Source organism: Peromyscus californicus, unplaced genomic scaffold (genome assembly GCF_007827085.1).
Source record: "Peromyscus californicus insignis strain IS unplaced genomic scaffold, ASM782708v3 Scaffold_7__1_contigs__length_154581171, whole genome shotgun sequence".
Classification (NCBI taxonomy): domain Eukaryota; kingdom Metazoa; phylum Chordata; class Mammalia; order Rodentia; family Cricetidae; genus Peromyscus; species Peromyscus californicus.
The window spans coordinates 100,253,701-100,273,334 of record NW_026294595.1 but is presented as its reverse complement, the minus strand read 5'-3'; the positions used below and the strand labels follow the sequence as shown (position 1 = coordinate 100,273,334).

Below are 19,634 nucleotides of genomic sequence, written 5' to 3'. Positions count from 1 at the left end.
CCAGCAGACTAGAGGAAAATATTTGCTGTTGAAGTACTTGAATCACCTGCCCCTAACATGAAGTTACATTGCGACCCAACAGATGGATCACAGCAGAGGGCGTGCAGATGGTTGATGATATGTCTTACATGTAAAGCACACAGTGGTGCCATATCCAGAAGGTTGGCCTCTTCCTTCTCAGCACCTTGAGCAATCCCATAGTGCCTTGCACAGCTGTTTCAAGAGTAGGTGCCAGATCCCGAAGGAGAACTGTAGACATAAATCAGCCTTTGGCCTTCTGCAACAGGGGTTCCATCACTGGCCTCTGTGTGTGCTCACTTGGCATTCCTGTCACTCGTGTTTCTGCTAGACAGGTGGTGAGATTTTAAGGCTAGAAAGATTTGAGAATCAAGCCTTTTGAAAAGGTTTTGCAGTTGCTGGTAGCTTTCTAGAAGATAAAAATTAGGAAGCTGTATTTTCTTTTTCAGAAAGGATATGCTCTCTTATTTGAAAGCTAAGCCCAAGCTCTTTTGTTGGATAATGTGCATGAAACTTGGTTTCTTTCATTAAGATCAATTAGGGATCAGAAATGCACAATTTAATTGAAAATATCAACTAATATAATAAACATTTTATTGTCAACTTTGAACAAAACAAAGATTTGAGATTATCTTAAATTACTGATGTATCTGTATAACGTCCCCTCCCCCAAACAAAAAGATTCATTTACTCTTTCCTTTAGAAAACAAAAAAGCTTTAAAGTTTGAGGAATGTGTTTATTTGGTTCTGGAAAAGTTTTTGGGAGGCTATGTATGTGTGTATCCAATTTTGACTTCTGTGACAGAAACAATGATAAACTTAGGTTCTTGCACATAAAGATTGAGAAGTAGACTCTGGATTATGATGTGATACAGTACTTCATATGTGGTAACATTTATGCTTTTTTTTTCCTGTTAGTGCCTATCAGAATAACGACATCACTGAATTTGAAAAGATTCTGAAAACAAATCACAGCAACATCATGGATGATCCATTTATAAGAGAACACATTGAAGGTATGTTGTTGGCTGCCTGAATTCTTTGCTGTTGTCATATACATGCTTCTTAATGGGGTCACATGGAATTCAATAGCCATAGGAAAGGACAGAAGTTTTTCTAAGTGCTACCATAGTATATGAAACTGTTGTATAAATCATTAGCAAACTTCATAGGAATACCAGGTCTGTACATGGCATTCATTTTCCTTTACCTTTTTGTTCTAATATAAATACTGCTGCAATTTGATTATTGATACTTAGATCCAAACCTAGTTTTTAAGATTGTCAAAAGGCTGTGAAAATGCACTGCTCCTCGTAGAGGATGCTGAGATGAGTTTCCTCCAGAGCATAAGATAACACTGGGAAGTGTTCTTAGAATGAGTGAGACTTAGTACCTTCTGCTGAATTGCCAAAGTCAGAAACTGTCTCTGTGTTTCTGTGTCGGGGCCTCGGACAGCTCCAGTGCTTCTGTGTTGGGGCCTCCAGTGCTCCCGTCTGTTAAGAACTATTGATGGCCAGGCAGTGGTGGAGCATGCTTTTAATCCCAGCACTCGGGAGGCAAACGCAGGTGGGTCTCTTGAGTTCAAGACCAGCCTGGTCTCTACGGAGTGAATTACAAGATAGCCTGGGCTACACAGAGGAAACCCTGTCTTAAAAAACCAGCAAATTTAAGAACTGTTGAGGGTGCTTAAGTGACTGTTGGGAGCAACCTACTAAATATTTAAATGTCAAATGCACCAGAAAACCCTGAAGAAGACGTCAGAAGTAATGCTCTCTGGTTCTCTGCTTTGTATTTTTTTTTCATTCAGTAGATTTTTATTTATTTTTATTTCTTTTATAAGCCTAGAGTGGTACTATACTTTGTAAATAGAGAAAAGTATGAAAGCATTATCTATGAACTCCAGTCTAGTCATAAATTTTACTTGAAAAGACAGTTGTGTGTGAGGAGTTGTATATGGACCAGGCATAGTGATGTCTGCCAGACAGAGGCAGGAGCATCTCTGAGTTCCAGGACAACTGTGGCTACAGAGTGAAGATTGTATATGGAAATTAACGAAAGTGTAAGATGTAATGCACTAGATTGTGGGAGCCCTAGGACAAGTCATTCATAGTGTGAGTCAGAACTTCACAAAATGTGTTAAAGAAATGATGAACAGTGGATGTTGAGAAGACAAATATTTTAGAAGAGTTGCCACATAAACATAATTAGAGAACCAGAAACCGGAAGAGGCGGCCTCTAATTAGACTGCTTTTGCCACCCTGAGATTTTTAAAATATAGACACCTGTGTCTTTACAAAGCAGAATGGTTTGGAAGGTAAATTGTGTAGTGAGTTAACGGGGCTTGTACTTAAATGATTCATAAAGACATTCAGTGTTATTTTTCTCTTTGTCTTTCAGAGCTTTTACGAAACATCCGAACACAAGTGCTCATAAAGTTAATTAAGCCTTACACAAGAATACATATTCCTTTTATTTCTAAGGTATTTGTGGATTTTAGTGTTTATGATTAGTGCCTACAGTTGTAGTATACCCATCTTTCTTTTTTAAAAGTGACTAACTTGGACTTGTAGCATTTTTTTTAAAGTAGAATATAACTTTAGAGCTTCATTTTGGAAAGATTTTTGAAACATGGGTTTTGTGTTACCCAGCCTAACTTCTTAGAGAGAGTGTGTGTAAACTCATGTAACACTGTATAGTTGAGGATGATCTTGAACTCCTAATCCTCTTGCTTCTTCCTTCCAAGTGCCAAGTTACAGGTTTGATTTTTCAGTGTTACTTAATGTAAATTGCTTTAACAGAAGAGAGTTTTAATGTATGGGAGAAATTACAAATCTATTTCTAAGATTTCCTTATTCTCAGACAGAAGAGAGTGAAGCGTTAATAAAGGTCCCGTCCCAACCACCGCAAACGTGGAGTAGGGGTGAACCCCAGAAGTTAGAAGAGGGCTGAGGGCATAGCTTGGTACAGAGCACTTGCCTGCTGTGAGCAGGTTCATGGCAGTTCAGTCCCTGGCACCAGAAGGAAAGAAGGTGACAGAATTAACCTTTATCATGCTCGTATTCTATAAGATGTTTTGATGTGAGAATAGCTTTGCTTAAAATCTCAAGCCAGGTCTAGAATCGTAAATCTAATCCCAGTTGTTTGGGAGATTAAGGTGGGAGGATTGTAAATTCAAGGCCCACCTTGGCTACAGAGTAAATTTAAGCCAGCCTGGCTAACTTCCTGACACCCTACCCTAAATGTGAAAAGAGGGTTGGAGAGCTCAGTGGTATAGTACATATACAATATCCTAGGTTCAGTGCCCAGAATCATCCAGAAAAAAATCTCTTCACAGATGGGATTGTAACTCAGTAAGAGGGCACTTGCCTAATGTCTGCGGGCTCCTGGGTTAAATCACCATTGTGGTAAAGAAGGGAAAAAATGAAACCCCCTCATTAATGTTTCCTTTCAGTGGTGTAGATTAAAGCCAAATGATTATATAAAATTATGAAGTCTTTTTAAATGTTAACTAGTAGAATTATATAATGAAATCTTTTGTCTTAGGAGCTAAACATAGACGTAGCTGATGTGGAAAGCTTGCTGGTGCAGTGCATACTGGATAAGTAAGTACTTGGCTATTTTTTTTTTTTTATTAGTGTGTCTGGTATGTGTATATGAGTACAGGTGCCTCTGAAGACTATCAGAGGGTGTTAGATCCCCTGCAGCTGGAATTTCAGATGGTTGTAAGCCACTGAGCATCTGTGTTAGGAGCTAAACTCAGGTCCTCTAGAAGAGCAGCTAGTGCTTTTAACCACTGACCCCTCTTTGCAGCCCCCTTGGCAACTTTAAATTGTTAAGATGTTAGGAACTGGGCTGGAGAGATGGCTCAGAGGTTAAGAGCACTGACTTCTCTTCCAGAGGTCCTGAGTTCAATTCCCAGCACCCACATGGTGGCTCACAACCATCTGTAATGAGATCTGGCACCCTCTTCTGTATACATAATAAATAAATAAATCTTTAAAAAAAAAAAAAGATGTTAGGAACTATCTGAGTTACTTTTCTGTTGGTGTAGTAAAATACCAAAACTAAGGCAACTTAGAAAGGAAAGCATTTCATCGGGCTGTGGTTTCAGAAAATAAAGAAACCATGCTGATGGGGCAAAGGCACAGCTGAGAGCTCACATGTTATTAGCAAGTAGGAGGCACACAGACTGAGAAGGGCTGGAGTCTTTTGAAACCTGAAGCCCACCCCTGTGACACACCTCCTAATCCTTCCCAAACAGTTCCACCAAAATGGGACCAAATATTCAATGTATGAGCCTGTGGGGACCACTCTTTCAAACATCACAGTAACCATAAATTTTGGGCAGTGATGACAAGGATAGCAACTCAGTTGTTGATTTGTCATTTAAAACAAACAAGCACTTGTGGCTATGGTTTTCCTAATAGGAGATATATATGTGATTTCTTTCATTTGTAAATGAATGAGCATACTGAATACATGATCTCTGGAAAGGTTCTAAGTCATTTTTCAGACAGGTTTCTCATTTGATATATGACTTACATACTGCTAAGAAATTATTACTGGGCCAGTGACTTACTATGGCTCAGCAAGTTAAAACACTCACGGCATAACCCTGACAGCCTGAGATAGATCCTAAGACCCCATGGTGAAAGGAAGGAAGCAGCTCCCAAAAGTTGTCCTCTTTCCTCCTCATGGGTGATGTGGCACACACACACCTGTTTTTAAACTTTAAAAACTTATATTGTTTTCTGAATAGTTTTTCTTTATCTTATTTATTTATTTATTTATTAGTGAGATGGGGTCTCACTGTGTAGCTCTGGCTGGCCTGGGATTTACTGTGTAGACCAGCTGTCTGCCTCTGCCTCCCAAGTGTTGGGTTTAAAGATGAGTTCCACCATGTCCAGCCTATAGGGTGTAAGCACTATCTGTTACAGAACAGTTTTTATGTTATTAAAAGCAGTATGCTTTGAAAGCATGGCCAGTGTCATTACCTTTCATGATGTAGGTGTCCTGGTGAAAAATGATGAAGTTGACATCTTTTTAAGAATTGAGTAAGGCAATATGGTATAACTAACACTAATACTAAATTCACTCATTACAAGTAGGCAAACGAGTTGTATGTTGTGTGTTTTGGTTGGTGGTGAGGTGTTCTGTGTAATGTGCTTAGCAGAGATGCCTGGAGACCTTGTTTTCTTATTTGGTTCCAGCACTATTCATGGCCGAATTGATCAAGTCAACCAGCTCCTTGAACTGGACCACCAGAAGAGGGGTGGTGCCCGATACACTGCACTAGATAAATGGACCAACCAACTGAATTCTCTGAACCAGGCTGTGGTCAGTAAACTGGCTTAATGGAGAACAAGCTTTGCAGGCGTGCTTAAGGCCTCAGTGCAGAGACGTGATCCTTAAGGACTGGAAAGGCAAAACTCCTGTGGGTTGGTGTGTCCTGAAAGTGATTGGAGTTATGGCAGAAGTGCTTATTTGATCAACTGGTTTGTGTTTTGCTGCTGCATTTATCCCAAGATAAACAGCTTTAATCTCCAGAAGAAAACCAAAACACCATGGGATTTATGCTGTGTTGACATCTTGCCCTAAACATACAACACCGTAGTAATATATCATGGGCAACATGACCAGAGTGAAGATTTTTGTCATGATTTTAAACACACTGACACGCTACTGTTGGTTAAATTGAAACATGTTGTTCCTGCAGAAATTCTCTCACAAATAACCTGCAATAACTTGAAATTCATACCCTTTTGAACACTTCCTTTTCTCATGTATAAATGAAAACGTTTGCTGCATTTTGCAAAATGTCAATTCTCCGAAACCGTGTCCGTCTACTTCTGTACTTGCAGCTAGCAAAGGTTAGATGGCCCCTACTCGCAGTGGCACACTGTCACCTAGGGCTCAAGCAGCAAAATAAACAGTGCAGCTCAGAAATTGTAGTTTGGTTCTTGATGTGTTTTTATTACATTTGGGGTTGCTCTTTTGTTTTTAGTATCTTAGAAATTTCAGATTATTTTATCTTCAGCTAAGATTTAAAAGCCTGAGAGCAAATAAGTTATTTGCTTTCAAGTTTTTAAAAATAGTGTTTATTGATAAAGTAAGAACTACTTTCTAACAGAGCCCTTGCATAGCACTTATTTTGACAGTGATACTTTAAAGGATTAAGATTCCTTTTTTTTTTTTAATGGTATTTCTTTTAAAAAGAGTACATATTAACTCTCAGAATGTCACTTTAAACAAATATGCCAGAACATAGACAGCGAAGTGAATGTTACCTGCATAGTGACCATGCTCTAATGTCAGCCACCAACTATTGCCCAAAGCCTCTTGGGTTTGCTCTTTGAGAATTGCAGTCAAAGTTCATTTAAGTAACACGCTACTAACTTTGTGTTTGTACCTTGTTAGAAAATAGTATTAACAAACTTGTCTGTCTTCACCCGTATTTGGCACCAAATACCAGTTTCAAAAAAATACCTAAATTTAGATAATACTGAAAGTATGCAGCTGGCTTTGAAAGCAATCCCAAAATAATTTTCAAGTATTTTGTGCAGTGGCAGTATACAGTTAAAGAGTGAACTGTGGCCTTCCGTGGTGACAGAACTCAGCTCATTTGAATGTAATCAGTTCAGGATGTCTTTGTTCCTTTTCTTTTCTTTTCTTTCTTTTTTTTTTTTTTTTTGTAAGTTCACATTATATATAGTGTCAAAAGAAGGAACTAAGATTAACATAATGTCCTTGGTTTTTCTATTGCTCATTATTATGTAAACAGTGAGTGGCAGTGCAGAAGGAAGGCTGTGTGACTGAAGAGTGGCAACCAAGAATTTTGATCATTAAATCAGATTTTATAAACAGTAGAAAGAGCATGGACTTAAAACAAGGCATGCTTATTTGGTTTTGTCAAAATTTTACGAAAATATGTGATATATATTTATACTAAAACTATATAATCCTTAGATTTAGGAAAGCAGTCAGTTAATGTCTAGCAGAATAAAGCAGTATTAAATACAGATATAAAAGTTGGAAATTGTAGAAAACCTTGAAAGAAGATGAAAGACAAAATGTCAATGGTAGGGAATAAAAAGTTTAAGATATTCTAAAAGTATGTGTATTTTCTTCTCTTCTACATAAATCATTTGTGGAAAATGTGCTCACGTTTTTTACAGGAGTGATATTAATTAGGATTTATTTTTCCAATACAATTTGGAGACCCTTTGTTACCCAAATAAAAGTGACAAGTTTCTGTGCCTGTATCAGGTGTGTGCATGTGACAAAACCAGAACTCAGAGGACCTCAGTGATGTGTACCGTCCAGCTCCTGAAGTGCCCAGCTCTGCATGCAGCCCTCGCTGCTCACATCAGTGCGCCTCAGTTTCTAGAAGGCAGTGTGCTTGTTATCCTGTGGGAGCTGGGCCAACTGTGTAATGACAACTAGAGTTGTATCATAACCTGTAGCTCCATGCAGCTGCATCTGTGTCAGGGGACCTACTTCCTGTATTAGTCCCACAACACAGGTAATGGTCTAATTCAAATGGAGTTTCCTTTCGTAAGGATTTTTCCATGCACCAGATTTCATAGAGTTGAAATCTCACTGTTTTATGTTCATGTCATTTCTGTTTAATTCCCAAACATGGTTGAATACACCACACCAGTCAGAGGTGTCTACACAAGATGTCTGCAGCGGTCTGAGGTGTCTACAGTGGTCTCAAGTATCTACAGCCATCTGGGGTAACTTCAGTGGTCTGGGGTATCTATGGTGGTTTGATGTCCACAGCGGTCTGAGGTACCTACAGCAGTCTGAGGCGTCCACAGCAATCTGGGGTGTCTACAGCAGTTTGGGATGTCTACAGCAATCTGAGGTTTCTACAGTGGTCTGGGGTATCTATGGTGGTCTGATGTCTACAGCGGTCTGAGGTATCTACAGCGGTCTGAGGTGTTCACAGCAGTCTGGGGTGTCCACAGCGGTCTGAGGTGTCCACAACAATCTGGGGTGTCTACAGCAGTCTGGGATGTCTACAGCAATCTGAGGTTTCTACAGTGGTCTAGGTTATCTATGGTGGTCTGGTATCTATGGTGGTCTGAGGTATCTACAGCGGTCTGGGGTGTCTACAGTGGTCTAAGGTATCCACAGCAGTCTAGGGTGTCTACAGCAATCTGGGGTATCTACAGCGGACTGAGGTGTCCAGTGGTCTAAGGTGTCTACAGCGATCTGGGATATCTACAGCAGTCTGAGGTGTCTACAGCGGTCTGGGGAGTCTACAGTGGTCTGGGGTGCCCACAGTGGCCTGAGGTTTTCACTACAAGAGTTGATTTCTGTTTTTCTCTTGCTCTTAAATTAGCATAAAACTGTTTATTCTCACATCTTAATGTAACATAACTTTTTCATGATCTGAGAGTAAGATAACTTTTTCATGATCTGAGACTAGCCGTTCTAAGCACATGAATCCCTCTGAGTGAGCTGAGAGCCTGGTTTCACAGGGGGATTGTTGAAGCAAAGCCCCTTTCCATGGGCTGCTGGTGATGCAGTATGCTGTTGGTTACTTTATATAAAATGTGTTTGTCCCTGCCTAAAAACACCTGTCCTTGGTATTTAAAGGGCCAAAGTGGTAGAAGTTTTCTCTCTTAATTAGAAGACTCGAGTTCCTCAGTAAACCCCGGTGAGTACACAGTGTGTTGATACTGATTAGCAGATACCTCTGATAAAGAGAAAGACCTCAGAACTATGTTAATCATTTCTTTATTAAAGCTTTTTAAAATCCTTTTTTAACCTGAAAGGGTTTCAGTCATTTAGGTCTTTAAAATGAGAGTTGACAATATAAAACAAAGTTTGGCTTTGTTCTTTCCATAGGATTTTTAGCTGTAAAATGTCAAACATTCTTGGCTTTCCCCCAACTCCCAACCAAGATCTCACATTGGCCTGGAACACCAAAACCTCCCGCCTTCCCCCTGCAGTGCTGGGATTCAAAGCCTGCAGCACTACACCTTGTTCTCTAGCATTTTGAAAGAAAGAAACATGGTTTGAGCTGAGATACAGGACAAATATAATATTTGCTATCATATCAAGCCTCAGAATATGAGTTACAAGGCAAATTTGAGGCTAGCCTGGGCTACAGAGTAGAGCTACCTCAAACCAAAATAAATAAAAGTAAAAAAGCAAGTCCACAAAATCTCTAAATCCCAATCCCCAGATATCTTTATTTCAGGGTCAAAGGAATCTTCTAGATCACTGAGTGGGGACAGTCTTCATGAAAGAGCAGGAAAGCCCCTTTCCATTGTAGCACCATTTACTTTCAAGGCGTTTGCCACAAACCCCAGTCGGGATTAAGCAATGGACATGGGACAGAAAATTAATGTAAACTAGGAAGTGACTTGTATTTCCAGAAACTTGTTCTCAGCACGCACACGCGCGCACACACACACACAGTTCTTTGCCTGTCACAAAGGCCTAGAGTTGTCAACTCTCTTTTAAAGGTTTTCAGTTATTCCATGTTTTCAGACAATACTAAAAAAAAATGTATAGAGAACCATGTTAGTTTCTTCTAAGATATTACCTAAAAACAGATTTTAAGATTTGGAAACAAGTCACCAGATTTTAACTTTTCAAGAAGTACTTAGCATCAACAATAGATACATTAGTCCAGTTTTAATCTGTAGTGCTTAATATCATGAAACATAATAATCTTCAAGTCGTGTTAAAACTCCAGTACCTTCTTCAGAATTCCAAAAATTAACCTTTCCAAGTCTTAGCAGTCTTGAGAATTTTTTTGAACCAGTTACCAGTGCAAGTCATTAAGGTACATATTACCTAGATGCTACATAGTGGTATTGAGCTGGGAGCACTGTGTGCCTACTCATAAAAGTCCCTGATTACACCAAGACAGGTGGGTACACTTGAGGAAAACCCTGAAACCTAAAAGACAACAAGGACCTCAGACAAAAAGGAAACTTTCCATCTTGTTAACACAAAAGAAGATTAAGTAGCCAGCCTCTAGAATAATGGGCAGGTGCCACCGTGCACACCCTAGAGATGGTTTCTTGCTGTGTCGCCCTGACCGGCTTGCACATGGGGCTTAGAGATTTTTTAAGAGCTATTCATTTTAATCAACTCATGAAAGCATCAAGAGTTCTAGCATGTTTAGTTGTTTCTCAAACCAAGATAGGGTGATGGGTGGGAAAGCAGCAAGTCTTACATTGTGTTACATAATTGACAGTGTCTGGAATTTCTGTTTTGCTTATGCTGATCTCATTAATGGGGCGGGAGGAAGTAGGTGATTAGAAGCACAGAGGGTAGAATTAGAAGATCCACAAGTCAACACTTGAGAATCAACCCCTGTGTGCAACATGCTCAAGATAGGTGGCATGCTTAGATGCCAGAGGTTCTTAACTCATCTGAAAATACACACACTTTATTGGCAATACAAGTGGTATAGTCCACTTCCTACCAAGCCTCTGTTGTGCTCTTGGTCACAGTAGCACCATGGCTTTAAGCTGTACAGGAGGTATGTTTGACTAAGTAACTCAGCATGCACTTCTGTAAAATAATGTTTTGAGAATGTTTCTCAGAAAATGGTACTAAGACGTTTAGTCCTTTGGTTTGAAGATGAGAATTTTCTTTTTTAGGTTTACTTTTAGCTCTGACATATTATTGGAGACATTGGCCTCCACGACCAAGTGTTGACTAATCTATCCTGGCTCGATTCGTGTTGCAGATATCTCTTAGGAGTTACTCCTTCTGTGCAAGGTTAAGTATTTCCAAGCAGAGAATTGTTACAAGCAAAGAAGTAAGGGGAACAGTATACTCTCCAAGCCCCTAGTGTGGCTGCCTAAATTGTTCATCTTAGGAACTGTGATAAAAATAAATAAACAAACTTAGGAATTTGTTAGATATCCAAAATAATTCCTTGGGTGTAACTTTACATCCAACCCTAAATTTCAAAAGTACAATGACAGTGCAGTCAACTAGCTTTAAAAGTCTAAAAGAGCTGGAGAGATGGCTCAGTGGTTAAGAGCACTGGCTGACTTCCAGAGGACCTGGGTTCAATTCCCAGCACCCACATGGCAGTTTACAACTTCCTGTAACTCTACCTTCCAGGGATCTGACATCAACAGACATACATGCAGGCAAAATATCAATGCACATAAAGTAAATAAATCATTTTTTAAAAAAGTATAAGAGAACTTAACAGATTAATAGCTGTGTGATCAAAATTCCATAGTGAATATCCAAAATCAACGTCATTTTCTAAGTCTCCCAAGATTTGGAACTTGCAGATTAGCAACTTGTTTCCACTGTGATGGGTGGTGTGTTGATACGATCAGCCTAGCAAGGGTGTACAGATGTACACATGCCTAGTTTTTTGTAACTTGACACAAGCTAGACTCGTTTGGTAAGAGGGACTCTGAATCAAGAAAATGCCTCCCTAAGACTGGCTTGTAGGCAAGTCTTGGAGTATTGTCTTGATGGCGATGCCATCCCCAGGTGGTCCTGGGTGCTGTAAGAAAGCAGGCTCATCAGGTGGTGGTAGCCCACACCGTTAGCCCTATCACTCGGTGGATTTCTCTGTTTGAGGCCAGCCTGCTCTACAGAATAAGTTCCAGGACAGCCAGGGTTGTCTCAAAAAACACAAGAAAAGAAAGCAAGCTCAGTAAACCAGGAGTAAGTACTCATCCATGGCCTCTGCATCAGTTCCTGCCTCTAGGTTCCTGCCTGGCTTGAGTTCTTGTCCTGACTTCACTCAGTGTTGAACTGTTAACATAGAAGTCTAAAATAAACCCTTCCCATTTCAAATTGCCTTATGTCATGATGTAGATCCCCGTCATAGAAACCCTAACTAAGACTATGTGCACCTGATGTTTCGAGCTGGGTTTTTGTTTTTTGTTTTTTCAAGACAGGGTTTCTCTGTAGTTTGGAGCCTATCTTGGATCTCACTGTGTAGACCAGTCTGGCCTCAACTCACAGAGATCTGCCTGCCTCTGCCTCCTGAGTACTAGGATTAAAGGGCACCACTGCTTAATAGTTCTGGGCTCCCAACTCTGTCTTTCAGAGTAATGAATGGAAGTTTCTAAGTTTTTCTGGAAACCTATTTAAAGTAGGGTTCTGAGATGGTTATTTTGTAGGCAAGTGTAGATAAGCTACTGTGCTTGGTTGGCTACCGAAGGGTTGACCCTTGAACATTGCCATTCCCTTCCTTAACTATGTAGCCTTCATCCCATCAGCAGTTACAAAAGGAACGTGCTTTCTCTGCGCCCTGCACTGTTGTTCTCCTAGGCATTCCCTGAGTGCTGCTGCGTGCCAGGGACTGTAATGAGGCTCAAGAATGCCAACAGAACAAATTGTCCCTTTGCCCAGAGAGCACAGTTCTATGGGGAGAGGCAAATAAGTTCATTTCAGATAGAGAAAAAAATTACCAGTTGGTTTCACATTTGATTAAAGAAAAGGCTGGATATGCAAGTGTTAGGGAAATTGGCTCAGGCATGGGGTAGAGGGTATCTGAGCTGAGTGAGACAGGCCAGAGTATGTGTGGTTTATTATTTGAAGTAGTGAAGTTTTGTTTTCTGGTTTTTTTTTTTTTTTCAAATGCGATGGGAAACATTTAGATATGTAAAAGCATTCGAGTTATTATGGGAAGTGTGCATGGAACAAGACATAGAGACCAGCTGAGACATACTGCGGGAGCTAAAATTTGGATTGCACTGAATCAAGATAGGGTCAGCAGGATTTGCCAAATTGATACCGTGGGTTATAGTAGCAGTCTGTTAGGTTTCTCACCGTGTGACTAGATGATAGTCAATGAACTGAAAAGACTGGAAACGGATATGTTTTGCAAAAGTGGCGGGTGGGGGAGCCACCAAAAGAAACTGGATTGAGAATTGGGAAAGAAGAGAATGTTAGGCATTCTGAGTAGGAAGTCAGGGTCAGCTGGGTGCTACTGAGAAGCTGGATAGAGCACTCGCAAAGGAGGAACGGGATTGTACACTGTCAAGTGTGTCCTGACTGCATTTTCAGGGCAGGCCGGGAAATTCCAGCTCTGCTCTTCAATGTGAGTGATTTCACTTAAAACAGACACTTTCTGTAATTCCCCATTAAAAACAGAAAGTTAAAAGCCCATTTTTGGCTGAAGTGTGTGTGTAATTAAGAACACTCAAAGTCAACTTTAATGGAGTTTTAGGATGTGAGAGTATGCTTAGCAACAGGCCCAGGGAAGTGGTTCAGGTGAATGACAGACAGCCTCTCCTAAGAACTGGTAAGTCTCAAACTCCCCACAAATAGCTAACCGAGGTGCCTATTTAACATATCAGAGCCGACCTGACAACCGCAGGGTTCTCCCAGGAATGCTCAGTCCCTTCCCTTTAAAGGGTATGGCCCTCATACTCCCTCCCTGAACTTCTCCAACCTAGGGGCTAGGCTGCCGCCACACCCCCCACCCCCCACCCCCGCCAATGCCCTTCCCTATGTAACCCAACCGCTTTGGTTCTCCTGGACTCCTGGTCGGTGGCTCCTCCTCTCCCTCTCCTCACATGGCCCAGTTCAGTCTGGCCATGTTCACTCTGGACTCTCCCAGATGTCCCTGTCTCTGCCTTCGCTCTCCCTTTCATCTACAATAAACCTCCTCCTCCAGCATTCCTAGGAGCAGTCACGTTCTTCCTTTTTATTTATTATTTATTTATTTATTTATTTATTTATTTATTTATTTATTTATTTATTTATTTATTTTCATTCAAGAACCTCTTGGAAACCTTGTTTTAAAACCGGCTGTCAAGGGGCTGGAGAGATGGCTCGGAGGTTGGGAGCACTGACCCGGGTTCAATCCCCAGCACCCACATGGCAGTTCCGAGAAATCTGACACCCTCACACAGACATACATGCAGGAGGAAACACCAGTGTACATAAAACAGACTCTATGTATGTAGCCGAGGCTGCCCTCAAACTTGTAGTCCTCCTGCCTCAGCCTCCTGAGTCCTGGGCTTACAGGTGTGCACCACCAGGCTCGGCTTCAATAAAAGACTTTAAAGCCAGATTTGTGTTCGCTTTTGTTTTTTTCTCTCAATGTCATTTAAGTATGTGATTTTCCTGAGTAATAACTTACAGCAGGCAAGGTAACTCGTGTGGCTATAAACCAGGCACTCATGAGTCTAAGGCAGGAGGATCACTCTGAGGTTAATCTGTGAGTCCCAGATCAACTTGGGCTAGTTAGACCCTGTCTCTAAAAACAACCAAAATAAAATCATTTATAGTGAATGTTAATTGCCTCATTAGCACCTTAGATAGATTAGATGGATGGATGGAGGGAGGGAGGGAGGGAGGGAGAGAGGGAAGGAGGAATAGTTGGATAGATAGATAAAGGTATTAAGACCAAATCAGAATTCTGAAATGTTTTCTATCCAGCTAGTTCAAATATAAACACTGTAACACTGAAAGTCATTTTTAAGAACCTCAAGTTGACAACGGAACAATATATGACTTGTTCTGAAATTGCTGTTTTCCTGTTGTCTGAAAGCGCCTGTTTGCACGCTGTTTCCAAAGCAATGCCCTCCAAAAACAAAGGCCGGCCAAGGAATGTACCAGGGAAACCTGTGTTTGCATGTGCGCAAGTCGGGGATGTTGCTCACTCGCTGGCGACACACAGGCTCCTCACAAGCCTGGTTTCTTTCTTCCTGATTGGAAGGAAGTCCTTTTACAGTCTAGACATTAACTTCTCTTCCACTTGCAAAGATTCTCTGAAGCACTGTCATTTCTATCCAGGATTAAATGAAAAGCTTTTCATTTAAATCATTCCTGTTTTTCCTTGGCATTGTTCTTCTGGGTCAGGGTTGCTTTAAGTATCTGGAGTCTTTTGTACTTCCACCTGAATTTTAAGATTTTTTTTCCTGTTGCTTTGATAAATGGTGTTGTGATGAACACAATGATCTCACCGCTTGTTGAATGCAAAGCCAAAATAAGCACAGCCAAGTCATGAAAGAATGGGAAAAGATTGCTCTCTTGCAGCAGGCAATGAGAGCACCACCATTGTTCCAAAACAATGCTCTCCCCAAACAAGGGAAGGGTGAGGAAAGGAAACCATACATATTCATATGGGGAGGTACTTTGGGGCGGGGACATACCAGCACACGCCCAGTTTGCTTCATAACCCCCATCTCCCCACCCCGCCCCCGAGGGTTTCTCTGTAACCTTGGCTGTCCTGGAACTCACTCTGTAGACCAAGATGGCCTCACAGAGATCCACCTGCCTCTGCCTGCCTCCGGAGTGCTGGGATTAAAGGCGTGTGCCACCACTGCTTGGCCATAGTTGAAACTAAAAGTAAAGCATATCCTGAAGGTGCGATCTGCCCCTGAAGGTGCCTGCCTGCCTTGCTCAGTCACTAACAGTGCTGGAATGTGGATGGGGACTGCCTTGCATCTGTACATTGATTTTGGTAGGCAGGCCGTTTTCATAGTATTAACCCTACCAGTCCTCGAGCACCGGGGTTCTTTCCATCTTCTGTGTCTTCCTCAATTTATCTCTTAAGTGTTTTAAATTTTCACTGTAAAGGTCTTTCATTTTCTTGGTTAGATTTATTCCAACATTGTTGCTTTGATTTGAGGTTTGTTTGTTCAGGTAGTTGTAAAAGAGGTTGTTTTTCTGGTTTCTTTCTCAGCATATTTGTTATTTAAAAGCCACTGGTTTTCTAGGCTGATTTTTGTATCCTGCCAATTTGCTGAAGGTGTTTATCAAACCTAAGAATTTTCTGGGCCCGTCTTTCATGTCCCTTATGTATAGAATCATGTCATCTGCAAATAATGACACTTTGATTTCTTCCTTTCCTGTTTGTATCCCTTTTATCTCCTTCTCTTGCCCTGTTGCTCTAGCTAGAACTTCAAGTACTATATTGAATAATAGGAATGGAGAGGGCGGACACTCGCTATGTAGACCAGGCTGGCCTCACATTCACAGAGATCTACCTGCCTCTGCCTCTCCGGTGCAAGGATTAAAGGTGTGCACCACCTGCCTGGCTCCCACTCCTTTTTTCAGAAAGGTTTTCTTTAAGCTTCATTGCTTATTCTGATCATAATTTGGACTTTATTTACCAAACGGCTTGGAGGTTTTAGGAATGCTGTTTTGTTATATGCATTTGAGGCAGAGGGTTTGTTATATACCTATGTATGTTAAGTATATGCACACCTATGTGCACACACACACCTGAGGATATGTGTGGAGGCCAGAAAAGTTTATCGGTGCCCTCCTCTACTACTCTGTCTATTCCTTTGAGGTAAGGTCTCTCCCTGAACCTGGAGCTGATTTTTTCTCCAGTAGACTGGAAACCAGCAAGGTCCCTTGGAGCTGGGATTACTGGTGTTCGTGAGCTTTGTTATATGGGTGCTAGGATCTGCACCCCAATCTACAAAACTGAGGAGCAATTGATCTAACTGCTGAGCCACCTCTGCAGCCCTTAATTCAGCTTTTCTGCCATAATACCTGAGCTGGAGTAAGTGTGCAGGGTGAAAAGCACGGGACTTAGAAACGCGCGTGTAAGCATCCCAGAGACCGGGGATCTCTTCCAGCACTGTCCTAGCTGTTCTTTCTTGGGAGGAGTGTAAACCACGGCTGAGAGGAGCAGCAAGAGCCAGGTAAGTGGCTGTGGGCTGGACATGATCTGTCCCCAAAATGTTCGTGTGTCCAAAGCTTGGTTGACCATGTTATAAAACCAAGACAGAACATTGGAGAGATGTGGCTCCATGTAATCACCCTAGGAGGAGATTAACGATGGCCCCTCCCCATGAGCTGGCCCCCCATGGGAACGGACTGGTGCACAGGAACACCCCTGAGCCTCTGTGGCTTCCAGTCTTTCAGTGTGATTTCTCCCTCTCACGTTTGCTTCCAACACTGTCCACCAAAGCACGACACAGTCACAGGGATCACGTGCTTGGACCTCCAGAAAATCGTTCTAAATAAACTCCTTGGTTAAGTACCTAAGTCTCAAAAATTATCTTCTCCAGCAGTAAATGCGCTAATACAACAGTACCAGTCACTAGAAGATCCCCCACCTCACTCTACTCTCCCACCCCACCCCCATCTCCCACCTCCCCTCGCACCGTCCCATCCCCACCACCTGGATGGAAATATCTCTGGTTACTTCAGTTTAGTGTAAGTGCAACAGCTACTCCCATGCTTACAAAGTAATGCTGGGAATACTTGGAGACAATTCCTTTTGAAAACAAAACAAAACAAAAAACAAAAACATTTACTTGGGGGCTGGAGAGATGGCTCAGCAGTTAAAGAGCACTGACTGCTCTTCCAGAGGATCTGGAGTTCGAATCCCAGGACCCACATGGCAGCTCACAACTGTCTGTAACTCCAAGATCTGACAGACACCTTCACACAGACATACATGCAGGCAAAACACCAATACACTTAAAACAATAAAAATATAAATTATTTAAAAATATTCACTTATTACTGTGTATGTGAGAGTGTTTGTGGTGAGTGCCACAGTGCACAGGTAAAGGTCAGGTCTCGCCTTCCACCTTGTTGAGGCAAGGTCTTTCTTGCTGTGTGTGCTGCTGCTGTGCTGAGTACCCTAGCTGGCCCTTAAACATCTGGGCAAGCCTCCTCCCTCTGCCTCCACCTTGCCATCAAGGTGCTAGGATTACAGAATCCCGATACCCACTGCATCCAGCATCTATCTTTATTTATTTTATTTATTTATTTATTTATTTATTTATTTATTTATTTATGTATTTATTTATTTTAGTCAGATGGTAAATGTTTTTCTCTTGTTACTTCTTAACTGCCTGGGCATTCCACCACCTACTGCTGACTTCATCTATGATGCCATGAGGGTGGTTGGCCATCCACATTGCAACCCTCAGACTACAGTATCCAAGATCTCCTTAATATCCCAGAAAGTTCTCTGGGTAAAGACAGTTACCACATCTGTCAGACAGTGTTGGCAGTCTCATCAAAAGTGATATTTCCACTCTGATTAATGTTTTCCTTCCTCTTTCTGTCTGTGTGGCTCCTTGGTGGCTTTGATGATCTGGGCAGAGGCAGAGGGTACCACCTCAGTCTGTCTGTTCTGAATGACCAAGTTCTCTGTAATCCTCAGATCTTTACAGTCACTGATTGCCTTGGCCATGTCATCACCAACTGTTTTTGGAGGCAGAATTGGGGGGCGCGGGGCGGGGGGGGGGGGGGGGGGGGGGGGGGGGGGGCAAGGCAGATGTGGTGCCGTCCTCACCTCCCATACACCTCAGGTACACAACTTCGATGTCATTGTGGTCAAACTTGGGCAGCATGATAGGGGTGGCTAGTAGCAGATGGACCTAGATTTGGGACAACCAAAAAAGTTTCGCCATAGTGCCCAGTAACCCAAAAGCAACATCCAGCTTTTCCTGTGGGATCCAGGGATCAAACTCAGGTCACCAAGCTCACAAAGCCAGCACCTTTATGTGTGGAGCCTTACTTATCCTTGGCCTGTGCAGGTAATTCTAATGGGAACTCCTTTGCTTACCTTAAGTAACTGACATATCCTTACATGTGCACATTTACTTTATATTTGTCAGACAAGTCTTGAGGTCTTCTCCCTAAATTATTATTCCTAGAATGTTTAGACATTTGTGGGTAGCTCAATCAGGCCCCTAATTCACAATCCTCCTGCCTCTGGGTCCTAAATGTTGGAGGAATAAGAACATGCCACCACACCAAGTTTGAATATAAAATTTTTTCTGCATGTATAAAGGCCAGAAAATTATTCTGCAAATAACATGGTTATTAATTCAATACTGAACTCTGGAGTTCCCTGGGAAATCGTACTGGTTGGTTTTGTGTGTTAACTTGACACAATCTCGAGTCCTCAGAGAGGAAGGAGCCTCAGTTGAGGAAATGCCTCCAAAACCAGCTGTAAGGCATTTTCTCAGTTAGTGATCAATGTGGGGGGTGGGGGGGTGCAGGGGAGGGCAGGCACTCAGTGCATGGTGGGTGGTGCCATCCCTGGGCAGGTGGTCCTGGGTTCTATAACAAAACAGGTTGAGCAAGTCAGGGGGAACAAGCCAATAAGCAGCACCCCTCCATGGCCTCTGTATTAGCTCCTGCCTCCAGGTTCCTGCCCTGTTTGAGTTCCTGTCCTGACTTCCTTCAAGATGAACAGTGATATGGAAGTGTAATCCAAATAAATCCTTTTCTCTCCAACTTGTTCTTTGGTCATGGTGTTTCATCACAGCAATAGAAACCCTAAGACAAATAGATAGTAAAAACCTGAACTTTTTAAGGTTATGGTCAACAGATTATTAACCATCCTTTCAGAAATAACCTGTGCATATAACGCATACAGTTTTTCCGTATCTGGCATCTGACTAAATGTTTGGCAATTTGCTCTGTGACAAACGTGTGCATGTTTTAAGTGGATACAAACGGGACTCTAAGCTGAGGTGCAGCAAGGCATCTCACAGCATCGTAGTCCTTTGTCTCTGACTACAGCATAAGCTTCTTGAAAGTGACCTTTGTTCAGTACGTGTGCAGGAGCAGAAGCAGTCTACAATAAACAATATCTCACAATAATGGCTCATTCTTCGGGAAAACATCCAGCAAATGTCTTGGGGAAATGTCACCATGCATCTGGTGGTCAGCAAACT

At 41.8% G+C, this 19,634-nt stretch overlaps 1 protein-coding gene and 1 pseudogene across 2 annotated transcripts in view; one reads left to right on the top strand and one right to left on the bottom strand.

Moving 5' to 3' along the window:
* Cops2 (COP9 signalosome subunit 2) overlaps positions 1-7,280 on the top strand; it is a 32,016-nt gene extending 24,736 nt beyond the window's left edge. For both annotated transcript variants that reach the window (XM_052724906.1, XM_052724905.1), the window contains exons 10-13: positions 937-1,034; positions 2,416-2,498; positions 3,562-3,620; positions 5,229-7,280. In XM_052724906.1, coding sequence (XP_052580866.1) covers positions 937-1,034; positions 2,416-2,498; positions 3,562-3,620; positions 5,229-5,373 — 385 coding nt within the window. In that variant the 3' untranslated portion in view covers positions 5,374-7,280. The remainder of the gene's footprint in view (positions 1-936; positions 1,035-2,415; positions 2,499-3,561; positions 3,621-5,228) is intronic.
* A 10,507-nt stretch (positions 7,281-17,787) lies between these two features.
* Positions 17,788-18,299, bottom strand: LOC128102431 (60S ribosomal protein L12-like; annotated as a pseudogene).
* Positions 18,300-19,634: the final 1,335 nt, after the last annotated feature.